This window comes from Piliocolobus tephrosceles, chromosome 14, assembly GCF_002776525.5.
Source record: "Piliocolobus tephrosceles isolate RC106 chromosome 14, ASM277652v3, whole genome shotgun sequence".
In the NCBI taxonomy this organism is placed as follows: Eukaryota; Metazoa; Chordata; class Mammalia; order Primates; family Cercopithecidae; genus Piliocolobus; species Piliocolobus tephrosceles.
The window spans coordinates 75,096,939-75,121,796 of record NC_045447.1 but is presented as its reverse complement, the minus strand read 5'-3'; the positions used below and the strand labels follow the sequence as shown (position 1 = coordinate 75,121,796).

At 42.9% G+C, this 24,858-nt stretch overlaps 1 protein-coding gene across 9 annotated transcripts in view; it reads left to right on the top strand.

Annotated features, from left to right (window-relative positions):
* The window catches only part of KDM4C (lysine demethylase 4C), a 432,363-nt gene extending 430,142 nt beyond the window's left edge, over positions 1-2,221 (top strand). For 5 of the 9 annotated variants that reach the window (XM_023213146.2, XM_023213144.2, XM_023213142.2 and 2 more), the window contains one exon: positions 1,127-2,221. In XM_023213146.2, coding sequence (XP_023068914.1) covers positions 1,127-1,303 — 177 coding nt within the window. In that variant the 3' untranslated portion in view covers positions 1,304-2,221. The remainder of the gene's footprint in view (positions 1-1,126) is intronic. The other 4 variants (XR_002731803.2, XR_002731804.2, XM_023213147.2 and 1 more) reach the window with 1 other exon arrangement.
* Positions 2,222-24,858: the final 22,637 nt, after the last annotated feature.

The window sequence follows — 24,858 nt, the reverse complement described above, 5'->3', positions numbered from 1 at the left end:
AAGCAAGGGCATATGATCATGTAGAGTCTTATAATAAGAGGGTTTTTAGAGAGCTTTCTTCCAGTGGTACTGTGGGAAATAGGTTGGAGGTAAAGCATTTATTGCAGTGGTTTGGAGAGGTGAGGGCCTACCCCATAGGGTCAGTAAGGATTAACAAGAAAGGCTGAAGGGCTTCAAGGTACATGCAGAAGGAATCCTGGACACGGTGGGGAAATGTCTACAGGGCCTTTAGGTTTCTGGCCAGTGTAACTGGATGCATGGGGATGGTGGTGCCTTTTATGGAATGTAGGAAGGACAGCAATGGAGAAGGAAGGTTTCCAGTTCAATTTAGGACAGGTTGATTTGAAGGGCCTCTGAGACAAGGACTTTGTGATGCCTGCTGGGGAAATGCACTTATACAGGCCTGAGCTGGAGCAGGAGATGTGAGCATCTCCTGCAGACACTGAAGCCAGGGGTGTGGGCATAAAGGCCCGGGGAACAGGAGTGGAGAGGAGAAGGCCCAGTGCCAAACATTAGGGCATTGTAGTTGAGCAGACAGTTAAGAAAGGGAACCCTTGAGACATCAAAATGAGCAGCCAGAGAAGGAGAAGCAGGAGAATGGGTTTACAGAATGACAGAGAAGAGAGAGAGCTTTAAGCAGTAATTAGTTGGCAGACTAGTCAAGTCAGTTTAGGGATAGGAAGGTGTCATAGGAATTAGCAACTAGGACTTCATTCAGTAAGAACAGTTTCAGGGAAGGGGTGGGGCAGAGGCCCAAAGCTAAGTAGGAGTAAAGGTAACTTAGAGATGACTGTTGACATTTGTCGAAAACCTCATTAGGCAAGAGCCAGAGGGGAGATGAAAAATGAGGGAAGTTTAAAATGGGACGTTAATCTTGCTTTTGTTTGGGGAAGGTCCTGGGGGGTGGAGGGTGGGGAGATCCTGGAGAAAGTGGGGCTAAATGGAGCCCCCCACTTTGGGTGGGAGAGGTGAGGGAAAGCCCAAAGTCATGCCTGCGGCCCTTCTAGCCTGAGCTGGTGCACGGGGCGTCTACACCCTAACCCCAGCTGACCGAGTCAGATCTTTGTCCAGTCTTCTGAAGATCAAATGCCGTGCCCTTTTGCACTATAACACCAGCTGCTTTTAGTCCACAGCCTCTGACATGCGATTTGAAGACACATTTTATGGAGCAGACATTATCCAAGGGGAGAGGAAAAGACAAAGAGTGCTGAGCTCCAGGTTTAAGAACGAATATGTGGCCGACCCTGTGTACCGCACGTTTTTGAAGAGCTCTTTCCAGAAGAAGTGCCAGAAGAGACAGTAGTCTGCATACATCGCTGCAGGCCACAGAGCAGCTTGGGTAGGAAGAGAGAAGATGAAGGGACGACCTTGGGGCTGTGCCATGAGTTTTGCTGGCATAGGTGACTGGGTGTGTCTCTGACAGTGGTGAATCGGGTTTCCCGAGTTTGGTCACCAAAAATACAAAATACACATTATTAATTGGATGCAGCAATCTGAAATCATCTCTAGTCTTGCTTTCACTTGTGAGCAATTGTCTTCTATGATCCCAAAGAATTTTTCTAAGTGAAAGGAAATACTAGTGAATCACCCACTAGGAAAAGCCACTGCCACAGAGGAGGCGGGTCCCCTTGTGAGGCTTAGGGCCCCCATCAGGAAACACATGGGGACCTCTCGCTCCAGCTCCAGCAGGTGGCACCTTGGTACCCAGCGGGGAGGGCAATAATTTATATATTTTCCACAGTCAGGGAAGGACTCTCACTTATTTGTTTCAAATTGCAGTTTTTATAAAACATTTTTAAAACACAAATGGCATGTATGCTAATGAGATTTACCCGTGTGCTATCTGTATTTCCCTTGTACAGAACTTTTACATTTTTGAATATTCCTATTACTTTTGATTGTGTCTGATGGGAACTGAGTTGTTGGCCTTTGTGAAATGAAACTTTGGCTCTTGAGAAAGAATTCTTATGAATTGTATGCGAATTTTATATATTTAAAGAGGGAGATCTGGGGCTGTTATTTTTAAACACTTTTTTTCATAATACATATTCTGAGTAGATATTTATAAAATATATGTTTCTTTCATTATGTGTTTGTAAAATTAGAGTTTAAATAAATATGCTTTGATGCATAGTTTTGAACTAATGTAACATGATTTTTCTTTTTTAAAACAGCCTGAAAATGTACTGGTGTTTAAAAATAAAGATTTCCATTTTCTCCAGTCCTGTCTCTGACTTGCTTATTTGTCTGGGTTTAAACCAATAGAAAAACAAGTTTGTTGGAGAGCTGGCTATCAGGACATACTGCGGCCCAGGTTTTTCAGACCCTCCTTCTGTTGCTGACTTTTTCCATGATTGTGGCACATGCATGGTGATATTTTTGGAGACAAAGTCCCCTGCCTGCCCACTTCAGTACCAATGGAAGTGTTTTCTTCAACTCCTTCTAGGCCCTGAATACATCTCAGACCCTTGAGTCTGGATCAGTTTTCGTCTCAGGATTCCTGGTCTGCAGCTGTCATTAGTAGGAATAGAGATTCTCCAGTCCCTCCTTCATTGTATAAATGAGACCTGTGGGACAGACGGGAAGAGGGATGCAGGCAGTGGCAGGCAGTTTTGGTGACTGCTTCAGTTAACTGAGGCCACCATTTTGCTGCATTACAAACAATTGCAAAATTGCAAAATCTTAATGGCCTGCAGCAGAAAGCATTTATTTCTGTCATCTAGGCAGGGCTTGGCTGGACAGCTGTGCTGATCTTGGCTTGGACTAGCTCACACACCTGCTCCGTGGGTCTCCCATTATTCTAGTGGGCCCAGTGGGCAACCCGGGTATGTTCTTCTTCTCATGTCAATTGCAGAGGCAGGAGAGCAAGCAAGCCCAGCCAAGTAAGCACATTTCAGTCCTCTATGGGGCTGTGGTTAACATCCTATGGGCAAAAGCCCAGGGACTGGAACGGCATTTCAGACTTTCATGGCAAAGGATATGGGTGTATCCTGGTTCTGGGTGGAGAGTGAAGACCAAAACAGTAAGGAAAGAGCCACAGCTAAAAACCAATTCCCTAGACTGCTTCCTGGCTGGGCGCTCATATTCCAGAGTGCCTTGTGGCTCAACTCTGAGCTGGGGTAGAGCCCACCAGCCTCACTTTTATAGAGAGTGAGCACTCCACATTCTCTACCAGTGTAGTCATATATTTTATCAACTAATCAAGCTTGAATTTTCTATCTCTAGGTTTTGAATGGAACTGACCTGCTCTCTACGTGATATGCCAGGAAAGTAGGCCTGGGTAAGGCATTAAGAGGAATTAATCTAAATAGGATCATTTGTTCTGTACAAGTTTGCCTGTCAGCAAGATTTCTGATTGGCTGCCACAGGGAGAAAATGTGCAGAGGTCTATGCGATCTCAAATACAGCTGTTTTTTATAGTCTCACTTAACAAATGTGCCTATAACCAAGTACAGCTGTATACGGCCTTAGTAAAATAGTGCTGGCCACAAACGCACTCTAGCTATTGAGAAAGGCACCTTTGTTTCACTGCATTCTGCATAAAGTGGTTATTAGCTCTATGACCAGACAGACCGTTACACCTTTTTCACTTACTGTGTGGCACCTCCATTGGAATTTTAATTTTTTTGGTTACACTAACTGCATGTTTAGTGTATACGTGTAGCATAAAATCAGCTGAAGTCCTTGTAGTATTAAAAAAAAATTGCTAAGCTATGACGATTTTAATGTAACACTAATTGCAAGCCCTTTCTCTGGAGGTTAAGGGATTAGTAAAAACGGCCTGGCGTATTTCATAACATTTTAATTCCTTTTTGTGTGTTTAAATGAGAACAATGTGATCCTTGTCAGTTTACTTTTATTAAAGGACTTTTTTTTTTTTTTTTTTTTAGTTCAACTAGAGAGAAATTGAGAAGCAGCATCCACTGAAGTATCACATGGCTTCCCAGAATGTATTACACATTGCTACTGGGTCACAGTATGTGGAAACGTGGAGACCGAGAATACAGAACCGTGTAGGAGTGAGTGGGTCTGCCACCTTTCCCTGTACACATCCCGTGTGAAACAAGCCGTTCATGCACACGTTACTAGAAATGCCCTGGAGGCTTTATGAATAATCATTGGAGCAGTATCTGCTGCAAGATAACATTGTGCTTTATTTTTGCCTTTAAGTAAAAGGAATCTGAAATGAAACAGTCTTCATTTCAGATATAAATCAGCCCCATAAACTTGAAGCTAACCAGAGATCCTGAGGCATTCTCATTACATGAAGTAATTGGTTGGTTGCAAGACTCAATTGTCCTGCAAAGTCTCTGAGAATTCAGATGAGCAGTTATCTAAAGAGTTACACATCCTCTCACCTGACATGTTGTAGCAACACAGCACTGGCCAGTAGGGAGATGATTTCTAGTCTCTGATGAGGCCTGAACTCTCCAGCAAGTGGGCCTATGACTCAGAAACCCCATGCTTCATTATCTGAAGGTGGCCGGGGAACTTTGAGGTCCCTTTGAGGAAATGAAACTTCATCAAAAGCAGCCGATATTAATGATGTATTGAGCATCTGTTGTGTACATCCAGTTTTGTAGTCTTCTTGGTGACGTTTATCTTATTTAACCTCCCCAAGAAATCAGCAAAATAAGTACCATTACCCTCTTTTATGGAATAAAACTAAAACTCACAGAGGTTGGGTAACTTTTGAATCAATCAACCTTCTCAACGCATGAAGAAAAAATCCTAAATCTGACCCAAACAGGAGACATCGGAGAGGTGAGTCTGAAGCTCAAAAGAAAGGTTAACATTGGAGAGAGAGATGAATGTGAAGGCATTGTCTTTATTGTTAGATGTAAAAGTGTACAGGAAAATTATCTCCTGGCAAAGGTGTTGTCATATATGCAATTAATTCCATGGGCACCTGGCAAAGGTAAAACTATAGGGACAGAAAACAGATCCAGTGGTTGCCGAGGACTGGAGGTGGGGGAAAGGATGACAACAAAGAATATAAGGGAACATTCTGGGGGTGATGGAGATATTCTTTATCTTGATTATGATGGTGGTAACAAGACTGTATATATTTGTCAAAATTCATAGAACGTGACACTAAAATGGGTGAACTATGTGTAAATTACACTTCAATGAATGTGACTTTTTTCCCCCATTTTCCAGGATTATTATTCTTTTTTTGACTTTTTTTTTTTTTTTTTAAGTAAGTAAAAATCTAGGGGAATGGAAGGCAGGCTACTTAGAAAACATGTCACACGAATAAAGAAATGAGCAAAGATCAGAACCCTAGAGAATGGCTAAACATAATTGGGTAGGAAAAGACGATCCCAGGCGTGGGGGTTGAAAAGCTCAGTGAGAGGGGAAACCCAGGATACTGTGGTTTCCTGGACACAGCAAGGGAAGAGCATGTTTCAAGAAGAAGCAGTGGTCAAAGCAAAAAAAAATGTTACAAAATCCAAGTAAGATCATGTAATTGGGAGAAAGGAGTGCAGAACCCACACGCAGTCCAGCAACACAGTGCTGGGAGGTGGGGAGGAAAGCCTCGTCCTGGGTCACTGGCTGCCACCGAGTGTGGAGGGGAATCCCAGACTTCCTGTTTGTCTTCACTGACACTGTGGAAGCAGGAGGCCGTGCCTTGCGTTTGATAGGGGTAGGAGGAGTATTATCAACATTTTTGTTTTGAGGGATTGCTCCTTTTCCTGTTCTTTGACTAGACAGAACAGACTTTTCCTGGGGCTTTTTTTCCTTTTTAAATTGTGTTTGCTTGTTGGTTGTTGCCATTTACAGGATTTTCCTGTTCTAAGTCCAGGATATATGGGAGATAAAAAGAAAACCCAGAGAACTGAACCCTGTTCACACAGATTCCTTAAATCCTAAAGTCCTTGTTCGTCTGCTTTCCTCCTTCAACACTTCATAGTTCTCTTAGGTTTATTTGTTGTACTGTGTCTAGGATTTTAAATTATACTTAGGGAGAAACAAGCCCAGAACAAGAAGTCCTCATTTTTTCTTTTTTTGTTTTTCTTTGTTGTTGTTGTTGTTCTGAGATGGAGTCTCGGTCTGTTGCCCAGGCTGGAGTGCAGTGGCATGATCTCAGCTCACTGCAACCTCTGCCTCCTGGGTTCAAGCGATTATCCTGTCTCAGCCTCCCGAGTAGCTGGGACTACAGGCGTGCACCACCATGCTTGACCAATTTTTGTATTTTAGTAGAGATAGGGTTTCACCATGTTGGCCAGGCTGGTCTTGAACCCCTGACCTCAACTGATCCGCCTGCTTCAGCCTCCCAAAGTGCTGGGATTACAGGATTGAGCCACTGCACCCGGCCACTTTTTCTTTTTGATGGGAGAAAATATTTATTTCTGAGGGAAAGGATCTAGATGAAGGGCAGAGATGGAGAATCTAAACAATAATTTATGGAGAAATCCCAAAGGGAGGGAAAGGGATTAGGAGCAGAGATGGAGTTGCAGGTTTTACACAGGAAAGGGGAGATTTTATCCGGTAAGACCGATTTCTTGATTATAAGAACAGAGAAGGCAGATTATAGAATTGTTCCAGGAGGGGGTATCCAGGTGGGTTTGATGTAAGGAAAAGAGTGTGAGAGAATTGAAGATGCCGGAAAGAACAGTTTCTTTCAACTCAATTTTTTGGGTTGGATAAGAAATTTTTTTGTAGAGAGGATGTCTTGCTATGTTGCTCAGGCTGGTCTCAAACTCCTGGGCTCAAGTGATCCACCTACCTTGTCCTCCCAAAGTGTTAGGATTACAAGTGTGAACCACTGTGCCAGGCCTATTACAGCATTTAAAAAAAAAAATCATGCAAAGTTAAAAAAAATATTCAATGTGTTGCTGTCACAGCTCCTGGAGACTAAGGGGCATTAGGTGAATATTTTCATAAGAATATATATTCTTAGGTATGAAGATTTATTTTGAATATATTACTTAGTATACTCACCCATTTGCAAAGGCTATACAGTTGGCCAAATGTGGACTTGCCTTCTGTTGATTGGGCCAGGTGTATGATTGTGCTAGTGGGGGTGGTGAGTCTTTTCAATGGAAGACAGGCTACAAAGAGGGAAGGCACACGCTGGCCACAGAGCTGCCCTGGAAGGCTGAGCCTGGGAGACTATGGGGGAGTCTGATCCTCAGCTCCAGCAGCCTCAGCAACACTGGACACAGACTTCTTGCAGCAGCCCTGGAGAAAGGCAAATCCCTTGGCCCCACACTCAGAAATGGGCCTTTCATACTCCACCTGTAGGAGTCCAGGGGTTCCAGTAAGGTTAACACCTCTCTGTTCACTACACCTGTGTTCTTTCCAGGGTGCAAGGGGACTCCAGAGGGTGCTGTCAGATGGATCCAGTCGTTCATCATATTTCAGATAGAACCCCTTTTTCTTCCCCTCCTAGGTGGGTCTTCCTTTGCTCCCAGGAAAATGTTCCTAACTCATAACTCATTTAGAAGCAAAATGATCTGAACTGATATGAAACTGTTTACATTATTCATTCATTTAGTATGAATATTCACACACATCACCTCAAAATATTCACGTGGGGTGTTAGGTAATATATGATATTTGGTAGGCCTTTCTAGAATCTGAACAGTTCTGAATTCACACAAAACACACCTAGCTCCGAGTGTTTGGGATAAGGGATTATGGACCTGCATTCTTATTTTAGGTGTTCTATTCGCACCGTGCTCCACAGGCCTGATTTTTCTCCATATTTCCTGCAACACCCTGCACATATCAGATGCTCACCAAGCTTGGTTGAATACCAGACACTTTCCTGATTGAATGCCACTTGGCCAGACTTGTGCTCTCACTGGTGTGATGGTTGATTTTAGGTGTCAACTTGACTGGGTTAAGGACTAACCAGATAGCTGGTGAAGCATTATTTCTGGCTGTGTCTGTCAGAGTGTTCCAGAAAAGACTGGCATTTGAATCAGTGAGCTGAGTAAAGAGGAATCCCTCTGATATGGTTTGGCTGTGTGCCCACCCAAATCTCATCTTGAGTTGTAGCTCCTATAATTTCCACGTGTAGTGGGAGGGACCTGGTGGGAGGTAATTGAATCATGGGTATGGGTCTTTCCCATGCTGTTCTCCTGACAGTAAATAACACTCACGAGATCTGATGGTTTATAAAGGGCAGTTCCCCTGCACACACTCTCTTGTCTGCCACAATGTAAGACATACCTTTGCTCCTTCTTTGCCTTCTACCATGATTGTGAGGCGTTAGCCATGTAGAACTGTGAGTCCGTTAAACCTCTTTCATTTATAAATTACTGAGTCTCAGGTATGTATTTATTAGCAGCGTGGGAACAAACTAATATACCCCTCACTCAGTGTGAATGGGCATCATCCAATTGGCTAAGGGCTCAGATAGAATGAAAAGGCAGAGGAAAGATGAATTTGCTCTCTCTCTCTCTTCTGGAGTTGGGACACCTAGCTTCTCCTGTTCTTGGACATCAGAACTGCAGGTACTCTGGCCTTCAGACACCAGGACATGTACCAGTGGCTCCTCAGTTCTCAGTCCTCAAACTCAAACTTGGGCTGAACTATGCTTCTGGTTTCCCTGGTTCTCTGACTTGCAAGCAGCATATCATGGGACTTAGCCTCCCTACTCACACAATCAATTCCCCTAATAAATCCCCTCTCATATATATCTCTCTTTATCTAATCATCTATATCTATATCTGTATCTATACCATCTATATTTATCTATCTCTATATACCTTATCGGTTCTGTTTTTATGTAGAACTGTGACTAATACACTGGGCTAGGGGCTGACAGTGAGAGACGGGACTAGCTGGATTTCCTAGGCCAACTAAGAATCCCTAAGCGTAGCTGGGAAGGTGACCACATCCACCTTTAAACACAGGGCTTGCAAATTAGCTCACACCTGACCAATCAGGTAGTGAAGAGAGCTCACTAAAATGCTGACTAGGCAAAAACAGGAGGTAAAGAAATAGCCAATCATCTATCGCCTGAGAGCACAGCGGGAGGGACAATGGGATATAAACCCAGACATTGGAGCTGGCAAGGGCTACCCTCTTTGGGTTCCCTCCCTTTGTATGGGAGCTCTGTTTTCACTCTATTAAATCTTGCAGCTGCACTCTCTTATGGTCCGTGTTTGTTACGGCTCAAGCTGAGCTTTCACTCACCGTCCACCACTGCTGTTTGCTGCCGCCAAAGACCCACCGCTGACTTCCATCCCTCTGGATCCGGCAGGGTGTCCGCTGTGCTCCTGGTCTAGCGAGGCGCCCATTGCCACTCCCAGTCAGGCTAAAGGCTTGCCATTCTTCCTTCATGGCTAAGTGCCCGGGTTCATTCTAATCGAGCTGAACACTAGTCACTGGGTTCCACGGTTCTCTTCCATGACCCACAGTTTCTAATAGAGCTGTACACTCACCACATGGCCCAAGATTCCATTCCTTGGAATCCGTGAGGCCAAGAACCCCAGGTCAGAGAACATGAGGCTTGCCACCATCTTGGAGCGGCCCGCCACCATCATGGGAGCTCTGGGAGCAAGGACCCCCTGGTAACGTTAGCATTTGCCTTAACTTTGGGCACTAGATTGACATCCCTGGGCTAGAAAGTGGCAGTACAGCTGACAGGCACAGGCGCTCTGCCAGGTGAGGTCAGCTGTGAACACAGCAAGGCCCTGAGGTGAGTCATGGCAGTCTGCTGCCATCCTGATGGCTGCCCATAGAAGGGATTAGGTGTGCCAGAGGCTGACAAGGCTGTCTGCCAAGGCAGACTCACACTAGACAGACTCTTTCTTGACTCTAGAGAGCAAACAGGTTCTTTCCTGAGGCTATAAAAATACAGGGTTATGGGCCACCTAGGTAGGGAGAAGCATTTCTTGTTTGCCCTGAAACAAAGAGATTTAGACTCTAGGGGAGGGATTGTCTGAGACCTGAAAGGCTGGAAATTGAAATGTCTGCTCAGCTCATAGAATGCCCTGCATCAAGGCTTTGAGGCCACCCCGTATGGACTTTCAATGTGTGATTTTACTGTGATATGATTATGCAGCTATTCATTTCATATTTTTACCCCAAAATCAAAGCCATAATGAGAAAAAAAGGCCTTGTAATCATTTCTGTGTATTTTGGTGACAAAGGAAATGGCTGTTGATGATGATAATAAAAAAACTGCTGTTCAAAAACTGGCACTCTTTGTTGCCATTTATAAACGAAGCCTGGTATTGTGGGCTCATTAGCAGCTGAACTTCATTTTGTCAAAGGAAATGGAGTCAAGAGAGATTATGTTTCATCTTTAATATGGCTGTTCAACAACAATGCCATTATCCTGAGTTTCAGATGAATTTAATTGAACCTTAATGAGCAAAATTAGTTGTTTTATGCAATTAGAATTCCATTTAAATGGGTTAGAAAATGAATAGGATTGTGAATGTGGTTGACTTGATTTTCCTCAAGACTGACTCTCTAGGCTCTTTTTGCCCCTAGGTTTTCTTTCCCCACTGAATAAACTAATATTTTCCTAATTTAAGAAGATTTTTGACTTCCCCAGTTTTTGTACCAGTCTGTAGAAAATGCCTGGGACCTCTAAGAAGGTAGGAGGCAGATGGACTTAGTCAATGGGAACCAGTTACAGAGAACGAAGGTAGAAATGGCCTTCTAGTGCAGTATGTTCAGCCTCCCGAACACCTGATCTCCCTTTCCTTCCTGAAATGAGAAGGTAGATATTGAATCTCATCTAACAAGAGATGAGGAGAGATGAGCTTCAGAGTCAGGCAGATATGGGTACAAATCTTCCCTTTACTACTTATTAAGTTGGTGACTTGGAGTGCATATCTTGACTTTTGAACCTCAGTGTCTCTATTGGTACTATGAGAATAATACTTCTTTCTGAAGAGGGGTGAACATTCAGTGAGGGAATGTATATAAAGTATTTAGTATAGTGCCCAGCTCAAAAAGTGGATATTGCTACTGTCATTATTGCTGTTCTCCATCATCATCATCATCATCATCATCAATCTTGCAACTTCTTGGGACCTTGCCATACTGAAGACTATACAGCTCATTAAGTTAGGCTGGAATTTTTGGTCAAAAATAAGCTTTCCCAAGTATTGTCCTGAACACACCAGTGAAGGAAAGGGATGAGAGGAGAAAGCCAGTTTGCTTAGGGCACTAGGAGGGTTGGCCCTCTTTTTGGGGAGAGTAGCAGGAGCTGGTAAATCTTGATATGGAGGAAGGGTATGGTTGTGTGAAATTCCTGCAATGGACACACAAAATCTCATCAGTTCCCTCGTCTGTGATGTGAGGGAAAGCCAATTCCTATGGAAGTTTCCAGCTCTGAAGGTCTTTCTGACCATGGCTGACTCCCCTGCCTAATGGACCACATTCCAATGAGCAAACCCTTGCCAAATACTCTTTCTGACTTGCACTGGAATTACTGAAGCTTCCTGCTGAGTGTTCCCTACCATCATCAAGTTGACTCAATGCTCTGGAATGTGGCTTCCAGAGACACAGCAGAGGTGAGAATGAGGATCAATGTGATTTGGCTCAGCTTTAAAGAACACAGCCTTCCCCATGCAGCACAGCATCAACTGAGGTGAGGCAAAGGAAAATCAAAGAATTACTCATGTTCACCCACATCACATCAACCTGAAGGTTTAAATGGGTTCTCAGGGAAAAAACAAACCATTAGTTTTGTTTTAACTACAAGATGCTATTGTAATATGTCCAGTCTCCTATTAAATGCTTCCAAATTGTTTCTGAGAGTTCCCATGGGGCATCTCAGATGTGCTCATAAAATCCTCAGTTTCCACATGTGACTGCCATTTTGCTCTGTTTCTTCCCCAATGTTACTTCAGAAATGTCAGCTTTCTCAGCTGTCGCTGCCCTCCAGGTGGAGGGAGAGGACCTTTCTTCTCAGCCCTGTTGATGATGCTGAAGTTACCCCACCTTACTCCCAGAAACAAATGTAACAAGGCCACTGTTAAATGCATACGTTGCAGTGATGTGCTGCTGCACCGCCTGCTGGTTGAAGTGGAGAATTGTAGGTCTGGGACTTCTGCCACTGTTTCTGTTGAGTTGGTGGTTAACTGAAGCTGATCCCCAAGGGCATTATCCTGTGCCAGCCCTGCACTTCTCTGAAGCAGGAGTGATTGTCATCCCACCTTTGTGCCTCTCTCCATGGTCGTGCTTGTCCCAAAACAGTGCAATTTCATGCTTTTAACCTTTCAAGGAGATTTTTTGTGCATGCTGGCTTTTTGGGTTTAGCTTTGTGCAGTCCTTAGTTTCATAAGGGATTATAATGGGCACCAGAGGGCTGAATGTTGGAGGTTCTTAAAAATATGAAGAACAAAAATTACTCATATTCAGTACTGGTGGTCTTATTGTAGAAATAAGAGGATAAAAAATTCAACTGCATACCTGGGCCTTAGGGGCTCTAGGAAGAATCTGGGCCTCATGAACATGACATTGCTGGCAACAGGCAGGTCTTCATGTGACTTGCTTCTCCTATTGGGCCCTCACCCTCAGTTCACTGGCCTTTAACTTCTCTATCACCTGCAGTCACCTCCCTTACCTTCGTTTTGAACACTTTGCTGCCACATGGCCTCCCTGTCAGCTTTCAAGTTGGTTTTTTGTTTTGTTTTTTTTTAGCTTCTGCTCCCATTGCCACTCAACTGACTCTCTCTTTAAACATTCAAACCAAAAATTATCAGTATGAGGAGGGCATAGAGTTTTGTCTCTTTTGCTTATTGATCTATCTCTAATACATAAAAGAGTGTCTCTACCACTCAATAATTAATTGATTAATTGATACACCTTGGGGCAAGTTACTTAGGCTCTCTGCACCTTTAGTTTTCTTTACCTTAAAAAGAGATAATAATAGTAGTTTAACGTATACAGCTGTTATGAGAATTAAATGAATTAATATTTATAAAGCACATAGATTAGTGTCTGGCCCAGAGTACATGCAGTAGAAGCATTTATTAAATAAGATTTTTTAAATGTCTAAACACGGTGCTCAATAAATATTTGTTAAATAAACTGATTTCTTTAGGAATCAGATTGGCTTGCTTAGTTGGCCACCTCTATTTGAGACCTCTTTTTTTTTTTTTAATTTTTTTTTCCTACAAGGTCTTACTCTGTTGCCCAGGCTGGAGTGCAGTGGTATGATCATGGTTCACTGCAGACTGTAGTGATCCACCTGCCTCAGCCTCCCAAGTAGCTGGGATTACAGGTGCATGCCACCATGCTCAGCTAATTTTGACTTTTTATATTTAGTAGAGATGAGGTCTTGCTATGTTACCCAGGCTAGTGTCGAACTCTTGAGCTCAGGCTATTCTCACTTCAGCCTCCCAAAGTGCTGGGATTCCAGGCATGAGCAACCGCTGGCTGTTTGAGACTTCCTGTTCCAAGCTACCTCACATTCTGCTTTAGCCTCCATTGACTACCCTTGGATTGCATTCCCACTCCAGGCCATTTTCTGGACTAGGGGCTTAGGGGTCTTGTGTTAAGAGCAAGGTGACTTATGTGGAAGAGACACCTTAAAAGAGGACTCCGGAAGTGGTAGGTACATTGGGTGTCTTAGTCTTTTTTCACACTGATGATAAAGTCATACCTGAGACTGGACAATTTCCAAAAGAAAGAGGTTTAATGGACTTACAGTTCCACATGACTGGGGAAGCCTCACAATCATGGTGGAAGGCAAGGAGGAGCAAGTCACGTCTTACATGGATGGCAGCAGGCAGAGAGAGCTTGTGCAGGAAAACTCTTCCATATAAAACCATCAGATCTCATGAGACTTATTCACTATCATGAGAACAGTGTGGGAAAGACCCATCCCCATGATTCAATTACCTCCCACCAGGTCCCTGCCACAACACATGGGAATTCAAGATGAGATTTGGGTAGGAACACAGCCAGACCATATCACTGGGACACACCTTGGATTCAAGGGTAAGGACATTACAGAATATGCAGAATCATCCCTCTTCTCCAATGGCTGAGTTACTGTGTATAAGCTCAGGCACCAGCCCCTGCCTTAGGGCAGTTCTTTCCTGGAGGTTTTCTGTATCCCTTGCTAAGTTACTATGGTGGTTGTTCCAATCGGTTCTCTGAATAGGCTCAGTCTTCTCATACTCTCATTGGTAAATAAAGCATTGAGACTCTTGTTGTTCAGCCCTCTTCTCTTTCTCTCTATCATTCTTTGACCTTCTTCAGCTCAGGGACCTTCAGGTTCTAGAAAATTGGCTTCCTCCACTGTGTACCATGAGGCCTTCATACATAGTTACTGGCATTTAGATGCCAAGGTGCTCCATCTCTGACCTAAAGGTATTTAGATTTTGTATTTCCCAGCTAGGAGACCACCTGAGAGCCTGGGATAACATTTTTGTGGCCACCAATCAGAGACTGAGCAGAGTGCTTTCTTATTCTTCCCTCTGGCTCCTTAGAGAACTAAGTTCCATAAGAGGTCCTAAGTTATTAGGGAGGAAGTGTTTCACTTTAGTATTTGCAGGAAGGTGAGTCCCTGATGTCTTACAAGCTAAAATGGAGCAGCCGAGGGAGCTGGCAAGAGAGTCTCCATTGTGTGAGTGGGCAGGGCCGGGTAATGAGGGCAGAAGTGAGGTCCGACGAGGTCCTTGGGAAGCAGTGGAAGAGATGAAGTTGTTAGCTTAGACTGTGGCAGGCTGGGATAGCTGCTGTCTGAAAGGTTAAATGGTCACATTCTGGGAACTGCCATTCACTTACCCAGGCCTTGAAGCCTACGGGACCCTCCAGACCACTTCCAGTCCTTTTAGGGAGGCAGTTTTCAATCAAGCTACATTCCAATATCACCTAGAAAGCTATTTAAAAATAGATATCATTGGCCAGGTGTGGTGGCTCACGCCTGCAATCCCAGCAATTTGGGAGGCCGAGGTGGGTGTATCACCTGAGGTCAGGAGTTCGAGACCAGCCTGACTGATATGGTGAAACCCTGTCTCTACTAAAAATACAAAATTAACTGGGCATAGTGGTGCATGCCTGTAATCCCAGCTACTCAGGAGGCTGAGGCAGGAGAATTGCTTGAACCTTGGAGGCAGAGGTTGCAATGAGCCGAGATTGTGCCATTGCAGTCCAGCCTGGGCAACAAGAGCAAAACTCCATCTCAAAAAACAAAAAAAATCTAAAAACAAAATAGATATTCTTGGTCTGCACTTCAGACCTTATAAATCAGAATCTCTTAGAGTTGGAGTCCAGAGATTTTTTTAAACTATTTTTTTATTGTTATTATACTTTACATGTGCACAACGTGCAGGTTTGTTACATATATATATATATGTATACCCACCCATGACAGGCCCTGGTGTGTGACATTCCCCACCCTGTGTCCAAGTGTTCTGGAGTCCAGAGATCTTATGATTCTTTAATCTTCCACAGATGGTCCAAATACTGTCATGAGCCAATGTGGGCACTCTGTGGAAAATGAATCCAAAACCACTTTGATTGCCATTCTGAGTGGTTTGTAAAAATATAAATATCGCCTTTTCAGAAAGCATGGATGGAAGGAAAGGCACCAACCTTGGCATTCAAGACCTAGGTTTGAGCCTTGTCTCTGCCACTAAGTTGGATAAATGAGTCAACCTCTTTGAGCTTCAGGTTTCTCATCTGTAAGCGGGATAGCAATGCCTACCCTGTCTACTACATAGAGTCATTTCAAGGACCAATGAAAATGAATAGGAAAAAGTGCTTTGAGAACTGAAAATATTACTCAAATATATAACATAAAACTCTAAGGAGAGTAATCTTTTTATTAAAAAAAACTCTAAGGAGAGTTAGTCCTATTAGAGGTTAGGGAGACTTCCTGGAGAAGAGGCCTTTTTTAAAAAAGAAGTTCTATTGATAGATTTGTAAAGAATCCAATGAAACAGTTAACCTGGTGTGAATGTCTCCTTTGATTCTGCCCCATGTAAAAAAAAGTGCATGAGTGAGATAAGTTTATTTAAACTGTATGCGTTTGTTTGATCGCACCCTTGAGAAACAATCACTGGACTCCCAGATGAAGATGGAAGAAATAAATACATCCATTTACCTCTGTCTCCACCCTAAAGCTTCATTAAAATTATAGTGAAATGATTATTTAAAAGGCATAAAAACACAATGACATAGAAATGTGAGAGAAGGCACAATGAAATGTAGAAGATGAATTTGCATATAGAGGCAAAATTACTTCCAACCTTGAATTCTATATCCAGCCAAACTATCAATTTAGCTTAAGGCAGAAAGATACTTTTGCATTTATAAATACTTAAGTAATTTACCTCTTATGTGCCCTTTCTCAGAAAGTTACCGGTGAATGTGCTATTCTGAAATAACAAATAAACCAAAAATAGAAAGACATGATTTGCTAGTTATTCTTAGTTTGCTTCTTCAGTTCTAGTCTCTATCCTTCTCTTTGCTTCAGGAGACTGATGTCTATGGACTACATTATCTGAGCTCCCTTGCGTGTGGATTTACCACTGGGTTTGACCAATAGAGATGTGGGCAGGAGATCAGCAGGAAGAAACTAAGGTTGTAATATTTATTGCTCATGTTCATCCCTTCTGAACTTCAGTTTGGCAGAGGATGCATCCTACCTAGGACCATGACTCCCACTGGGTGACCCCTTTCCCATAGATACATCTCTTATCAGGTTCAGATAACAGTTTTCTCCTTTGGCTAGTAGGGCTTTTTACTGCTGCTGTGTAGTGGACTTAGAGATCAACCAGTCCATATTCAAACAGGTCAAAATCCTTTGGGAGAGATTTCATCTAGAAGAGGAAAGCAATAGAATACTTAAACTGTCCTTGAAGGTATGAAGAGAGAGACACAACTGGAGGGCAGACTTGAGGTTAAATTAGTGCTCAGAACATAAAAGCAAGCAGAAAAAACAAACAATGAAGATATTAAAAGATGTTAAATTCAGGAAAGACAAAATGTTGTGCTGGAAAGGAAAAGAAATTGTAGTATACTACATGGCTCAGCTATAGCACTTATGTAATCATAATAACATAAACAAATATTACTTGAATCAAAGTTTCTATATGACTTACTGAGAATAGGGGGAATAGGGGGAGGTGAGAAGTGGTGTGATGGTGATGGGAGCTGGTGATTGTGATGGTGGCAAACGGGATTTACATCCTCATGTTCCATAGTGGTAAGTCAGTACTTCTTAAAATGAAAAGCCAAGAAATAGCTGAATATAAATAGAAATAATCTCTATGAAAATTACTTAAAGTAACACTAAAAGAATCAACTAAAATAGGTGAAAAATTGTGTCTACATTATGGTCATGTATATATTTGATAAAAATAAAACCAGTTTTTCTTTAAAAAGGGGAAAAGGGAACTAACTTTTCAATTCTTTCTTTTTACTCCCATCTCAAATATTAGGACTCCCTAAATTCCCAAGCTGCATTCCAGAAAAATAGAACACAAGACAAAAAGGTCTAGGAATAAGGAGGTATAGAGGATGGGAAGGCTTTGTGTGTGTACCATCCTCCTGGGATGACTAAAGACCCACCAGTGACAGACAGAGGTAGCAGGTTGAACCCATACCCTAGGTAGAATAATCAAAGGACCCAAGCAGAACAGGCTGAATTGTTCTAGAAATCTAGAAATCTAAAGGAAGGAGCATAAGAATTGAACAGTAAGCTAAGTTTCTTTAACAAGGCCTTCTTTAGATGCCAAGCTCTTGGCAGCTAAAAACCAAAACTGGGGCATGAACTGTTACATAATCCTCATGATCAGAAGGGAATTGTGGAACATTTCTCAGGGGAGAAGGAAGAGCTTTTCTAAGCAGTAGATTCTCAAAGAAATGTCTCACATGGGTGGCTTTTATAGCAGACATTCGATGGTCTAGATGACAGGGCCCTCAATGATTTTGCTACAGCAAGTATAAGGGTGGGTTTCCTGTGGTTTCCTTTGATGAAAGCCCAAGGCAGAGAGCTTTGCAGGGTTTAACGTTGACAGCCAGTAGCCTGCATGGGGGGCATGATCAGAGAAGTGCCCAAGGATGTCTGGCTAATATCAAAGATAGAGAATATGTTTTTAAAATCTGAGAAACATGAAGACTTGTGTGAACAGCAAAATGAAGCAGATATTGGGAGCAGTTTTAAAGCCACACAAAGCAGAAAAGTTGAAAGGAAGATTCTATGAATATGAGAATAACTGGAATGTCTCAAGGCTGCCAGGAGAGCAATTGATCTAAGGTTCAGACAGAGAGAGCTCCACTTCCCCAGGGACTAAGAAGGGCTGGAGAGCCACAGGTTTCTTAGAACTAGCCACTGAAGGCAGCATGAGGCTGCTGTCTTGGGAATGGAGTGTGGTGGCTGGAGCCTTCTGGGTCTGGTGAATAATAATAAGCAAGGTGGCTTAATTGTGCCCCATGTCCCTCCTCAGTGTATTGTTACATCCAGAGCATTCTAAACTTGGCAGAAAGTCCTGATGCCTTTGATTTACTTGCACTTCAAAGGGGGACTTGAGAAAATACAGAGCATTCCATTCTGGAGTCACAAATCTTAAAAGTGTTGTGGAAGCTAAGAGGAGGTTAAGTTTTATTCCAGTTTGGAGGTTAGGGAGACTTCCTGGAGAAGAGGCCTTTTTTAAAAAAGAAATTTTTAATTTTAATTTAATTTAATTTATTTTTGAGACAGAGTCTCACTCTGTTGCCCAAGTTGGAGTGCAGTGGTGTGATCTCAGCTCACTGCAACCTCCTCTTCCCAGGTTCAAGTGATTCTCCTGCCTCAGCCCCTCGAGTAGCAGGGATTACAGGCATGCACCACCACGCCTGGGTAATTTTTGTATTTTTAGTAGAGATGGGTTTTCACTATGTTGCCTAGGCCGGGAGTTCAAGTGATCTACCCACCTTGGCTTCCCAAAGTACTGGAATTATAGGTGTGAGCCACTGTGCCCAGGCAAAAATGGCTTTTTATTTTAGGTTTGAGTGATCGAGAGGATGTTGACACTGGTGACAGCATAGTCAGCATAATTAGCTCACAAGGACTCAAGGACAGGAACAATAAGAGTAGGGGCAGTGATTGGGTGTGGCCAGAATGGCAGGGGTTTGAAGGAAGTGGATACAAATGAAGATTGAAGCTAAGACCAGAACATGCTTTGGAGGGTCTTGGATGCCAGGCCAGAAGAGCAGCAGGGCATCCAGTGGCTGGTGCCAGCTCTCCTTGGCAGTGGTAGGGTTATGGATCTGAAAGTGGGGTGTGCTGGTGGTATATATGTGTTAGGAATGCTACTTCTCTCTCCTATCCATTGCTTGAATATCATTTCTAATGTACAGACCAGCCAGACTGGAATCTCCTTGACAACTGCTAACATTACTTGAACTCATACTATGAGCGCGGGCATTGTGCTGGGTGCCTTACATTTCTTATTCCCCAATCAATTAAGTAAGTGCTATTTTATTATAGTTTTATGCCAAGTGAAGCCTGGTAAAAAGTGGATGTTTTCATCAAAGCTACATAGCTGGTAATGGTGGAACTGAGTTCAGTCCCAAGCCCCATACTTCTGTTCATTACCCCTTGGTTCCTCCATGAATGAGTCCTTCTTTTATAGCCTTGCTGATCCCAGGGATTAGTGCAGAGCAGGTGCTCAAATGATTCCTCTTGGCTTCCTGACTGCTGCCAAGACATCTCCAGAGTAGGACGCTAGGAAGATCAGCCTGGCTTAGGTAGAGGGGGCTACTTCCCTGGAGACAGACTGGGGCTCAGCTGCTGGGGTAGTAGTGACTCCTGTCTCCCAACCTGCTTGCTTTGGCCTTCCTAAGCTCAGGGAACTCTCCTACATGCCCTCGATGTCCTGCTCCTGGGGAGAGGGCCCAGAAGGGCAGATTGGTGGCTTCCTGCCTCCTGGTGCATCTGTGGAAAGCGCCCCTATCCCTGCTCTTGGCTTTCAGACATCTAGAGCATGGGCTAGGCCTTACTAGTGCATTTCCTTCTCTCTCCCCCTTGGCCCAGGGTCTCTAGCTTGCAGATTTGCTAGTGCACTTTAACCCTTGAGAAGAGCTACTCTTGGGCACTGTGACCTCTGTAGCCCCCAAGTTAGTGCCTGCCAAAGTGTCTAGCATGGCCAAAAGTGTCTATCATTTGAGACAATAACCATGAGATGTTCTGCTGTCAGTTCCTGGGTCGAGGTAGGGGTGAAAGGGAATGATGTGGACTCCTTGTCTTAATTGCTACTCAGCCACAGGAAGCCTGGCCACAGGACCACCCTTACCAGTCAGAGAATAGGCAATTAGGCAAGTTTCTGTCCACCTCCTGTCATGGTGTCTAAAATACCTTTACTAGAAACCTGTACTTTTTGCCTATTTTATCCTATTAAAATGCAGATGCTCCTGGCAAGACTATATTATAAGTGCCTATTACTTTACTTTTCAGCTAGGAATATTTGAGTGAGGTAATTTTGAAAAACCCAGAGTAATATATTTAAGCAGATGAGATGGAGAAGGGTTGGAGCTTCTAGGCAACTAACAACAACAGGAATGGAAGAAAGACATGTATTAGGGAATTTTGAGGCACTAGGGACAGCTCTACATAACCATGTCAGTAAGGACAGGTTCTAAAATTTAAATAAAACAAAATAAACTCATCCAAAAAAGTTATCAAGCCAGGAATAGGTAGGAAATCCATCCATGCATCCATCCATCCATGTATCCATCCATCCATGCATCCATCCATGCATCTATCCATGCATCTATCCATTCATCCATCTATCCATCCATCCATCCATTTATCCATCCTTCAAACGTGTAACAAGGGCCTACTTTATGCCAGGTACTGGGCCAGGTACAGGAGGAATTACTTAGATAATTTAGACATAATCCCTTCCCTCAGGTAGCTTCTAGTCTGATGAAGTTAGGGGAGAAAATATGTGATATATGTGAAAATGACCTCCAAACAAGATAGTAAGTGTTAAGGCTCATGAGACAGGGACAGATAAACTGCTGTAGGAGTTTTGAGGTGGGCAAGCCCAATAACACTGGGTGAATCTTCCTGGAGGAGGTGGCATATAAGCCAGAACTTGAAGAGTGAGTAGAACAAAATTTGGAGCTAAGGAAGGGCATTGGACATAGAAAGGGCAGAAGGAAAGGAAAGGAGCAGGAGATTGCAGGATACACTGGGACTGCGACTAGGAAGTGGCCTTTGTGGCTTCACAGAGTATGGGAAGGAGACATTGGAGATAAAGCTGGAAGGGCCTACCCTGGACTCTAAGAAGCCCTGAGGCCTTGGCTCAGGGTGGACTCTGTTCCCAGGAGGGGGTTGTCTTGCTATGCTTGGAAAGCCTGGGAAGGCTGTGAAGTGACGGAGAGCAGGGCTTTGTGAAACACAGAGCGCAGTGGAAAGTGGGGAGGAAAGAGTGCTTTAGTGTTAGACAGATCTGAGTGGGATTCTCAGTTTTTTTTTTTTTTAATTTTATTTTTTGCTGGGAAATTTAGAGCATGCTATTTGGTTTTTTGTGCTTTCAGTTTTTCTATCTCTAAAAATGTTTCTTAAAAGAAAACATTTAATATAATTAGATCTAGAACATTCTCAAACTCCAAGGCTAGAGACTATGGCCCTATGGCAATTTACAGATTTTTATTTTTATTTTTTAGCTCTTTTGAGTTGCAAAGCAGGTAGAAGCAGTGTCTATTTCAACTCCCCTATGCCTTTCCCAGCACAGAGTGGGCATATCCCTCTGGCTGGTAGAGGCTGAGGTTGGAACAAGTGGCATGATTAGCAGGGGATCAAGTGATTCTTCCCGTCTGTGCTCTGCATCTTGAGTGAAGAGCAGGGTTCCAACCTTAGATGGGGGATTAAGCTTGGACAGGGGCAGCCCCACATCACTAGCTCAGGATGACTTCTGCAAGAAGCAGAGTCAGGGTACCAGAGTCCAAGAGCCTGGCTTTTCATTCTCTGTATCAGTGAACAACTAAAAACAACCAAAATGTCCAATAAGAGGAAATTGATTAAATAAATTATGGAAGACCCATGCTCTGAAATACTGTGAGACCATGTGGTATTGATCTAATTTTATTTATGAAGTAATATTATCATAAGATAGCCAATTAAAAAGTAGACATTAAGGTAATATATATAGCATATGCCCATTACACATATTTATATGTTCCCATTTATTATAATTAATAAGTGACCATTATTCTAGCAAAGACATATTACTCAACTTGTATACAAGACTCTACTCATTCCGCCTCCTCTTAGGGCATGGACCCATCATAGTCACATCCCCCTTCTCTTCTGGACAGTTACCACCACCTTAAAAACTTGTCATAATATGACTCGTTCAAAAAACTAAAATGAAATATGAAAATTCCCTTGACTCCCATCTCCTACAAGTTACCATGTCACCTTTTCTTCCCTTCACAGCAAAACTTTTGGAAATATTTATTTTTGCCTGTATTTCCTTCCTGTACATTTTCTCCTAAACTTACTTCGATTTTGTTTTTCTTCCTACTATTCCATTCAAACTGCTCTTGTGAAGTCATCAATGCCGAACTTGGGTCAACATCGCCCATTAGATGGTCAGTTTCCACCCCTCATACTTAATCTTCCAGCAGCCTTTGTTGTAGCTAATCATTCTCTCCTGCTTATAACCCTTCCTTTGTTTGGCTTACCGGACATCAAACCCTCCAGCTTTTCCTCTTGCTTCTTTGGCTGTCCTTTCTTAGATGATTTTGCTGGATTCTCCTCATTTCCCTTACTTTTTCATGCAGCTTTGCTCCAGGACTCAGTCGTCAGACCTCTTCTCTTTTTTTATACTCTCTGTAGGAGATCTTATCTGGCCCATGGATTTAAACACCTATACAGTGCAAATTCCAAAACACTATCTCCAGTCTCAACACGTCTCTGCTTGGCTGCTTAACAGGCATCTCACATTTAAGTTCCCCAAATGGAATTTTTTGTTTTTCCCAGACATGCCCCTTCTGTGCTCCAAGTCTCATGACATCCCCCTGTCCACGTGGGTCACTCCAACTTCCCTGTTTCTCTCACATCCTGCATTGGCAATTTTGCTGATACTACCTGAGATCTGCTGTTAGCAACACCCTAGAACATTTCCTACTTCTTATCACTCCACAGCTCTCAGCCTAGTTTAAGCTACCAGTATCACTCTCTGATTCTACCTGACCTCTCTACGTCCCCACTGTGTTCTCTAGACAGCAGCCAGACTCATCCTGAAGGCGTTCATCTCTGCTTACAACTCACCGGTGACTTCCAACACACAAAATAAATTCCAAAGTTTTTACCATGTCCGTGAGGCCCTATGATCTGGCCCCCACTACCTCTCTGATCCCACCCTTTTCCTCTCACTCACTGCCCTCAACCCCCACCAGCCCCTTTGCTGTTCCCCAATCATGCCCAGAACATCCTTGCCTTAGGGTTTTTGCATTTGCTATTTCCTCACCTGAAAGTCTCTTCTCTCAGATTCCTCTGAGTTTGCTCTCTCACTTTCTGAAGATAACTCTCGAATATTCCCTAATCAAAGAGGTATTTTCCAATCTCCTATTCATAAAATAATATTTATCCTTATTCTGCTTTATGTCTCATATAATTACCCATTATGTGTGGTATAGGTTGTGCACTGCCCAATTCCTGGGGATGTCATTCACTTTAACTGCAGTGTGATTGGCTCCCCCTGGAGTTCTTCAGTGCACAACTGTGTAGCCAGACCTGATAACATACATTATAATACAAATTTGTTTGGTTATTTGCTTATTTTTTCTCTCTCTTTCTCTCTCTTCCTTCCTTCCTTCCTTTCTTTTCTTTCCTTCCTTCCTTCCTTCCTTCCTTCCTTCCTTCCTTCCTTCCTTCCTCTTTCTTTCTTTCTTTCTTTCTTTCTTTCTTTCTTTCTTTCTTTCTTTCTTTCTTTCTTTCTTTCTTTCTTTCTTTCTTTCTTTCTTTCTTTCTTTCTTTCTTTCTCCTTTCCTTCCTTCCTTCCTTCCTTTTTCTCTTTCTCTCTCTCTCTCTCTCTCTCTCGACAGAGTCTTGCTCTGTCACCCAAGCTGTAGTGCAGTGGCACAATCACAGCTCACTGCATCCTCTGCCTCCTGGGTTCAAGTGATTTTCCCACCTGAGCCTCCCAAGTAGCTGGGACTACATGCACCCACCACCATGACTGGCTAATTTTTGTATTTTTAGAAGAGATGGGGTTTTGCCATGTTGGTCAGGCTGGTCTTGAATTTCTAACCTCAAGTGATCCTCCCACCTCGACCTCCCAAAGTGCTGGGATTACAGGCATAAGCCCCCGTGCCCAGCCTGGCCTATTTGCTGATTTTCTGACTCCTCCACTAGAACGTAAGCTCTTCAAGGTCAGGACTTGGAGTAGTCCAGCCTGTAGAGCAGTACCCACAACATAGTATGTATTCAAAAATTATTTGACATATGAATGAATATGTGCTTGATATATGTGTATTTCTACGTGGATGCATAGAGGGAAAAGGTCTAAAAAGAAATACCCAAATGTTAATGGTGATTATATCTGAGCAATGGAATTACATGTGATTCTTCACGGTCTTCTTTATTCTTTCCTTTAGGCATGGATATTTTAATAAAATGAATATATTATTTTCACAGAGACGAAAGTATTTTGGAATCAGATAAACCTGAGATTGAATTCTGGCTCTACTCATTGTGTAACCTTGGGCAAACTTATTACCATCTCTGTCTCTCTTTAAAATGGAGATTCTATCTAGTTCACTGGGCTATTGTGAGGCTTAAATAAATATATATGTCAAAGTTTGGCATGGCACCTGTCTGAGAGCCAGCCTTCAGTAAATAGTACCTCTTCTCCTCTTACTTATTATATTTTTATTTATATTTTATTATTTCATTTTTATTATCACTGACACGTAAATGAAGGCCCCCAAGCC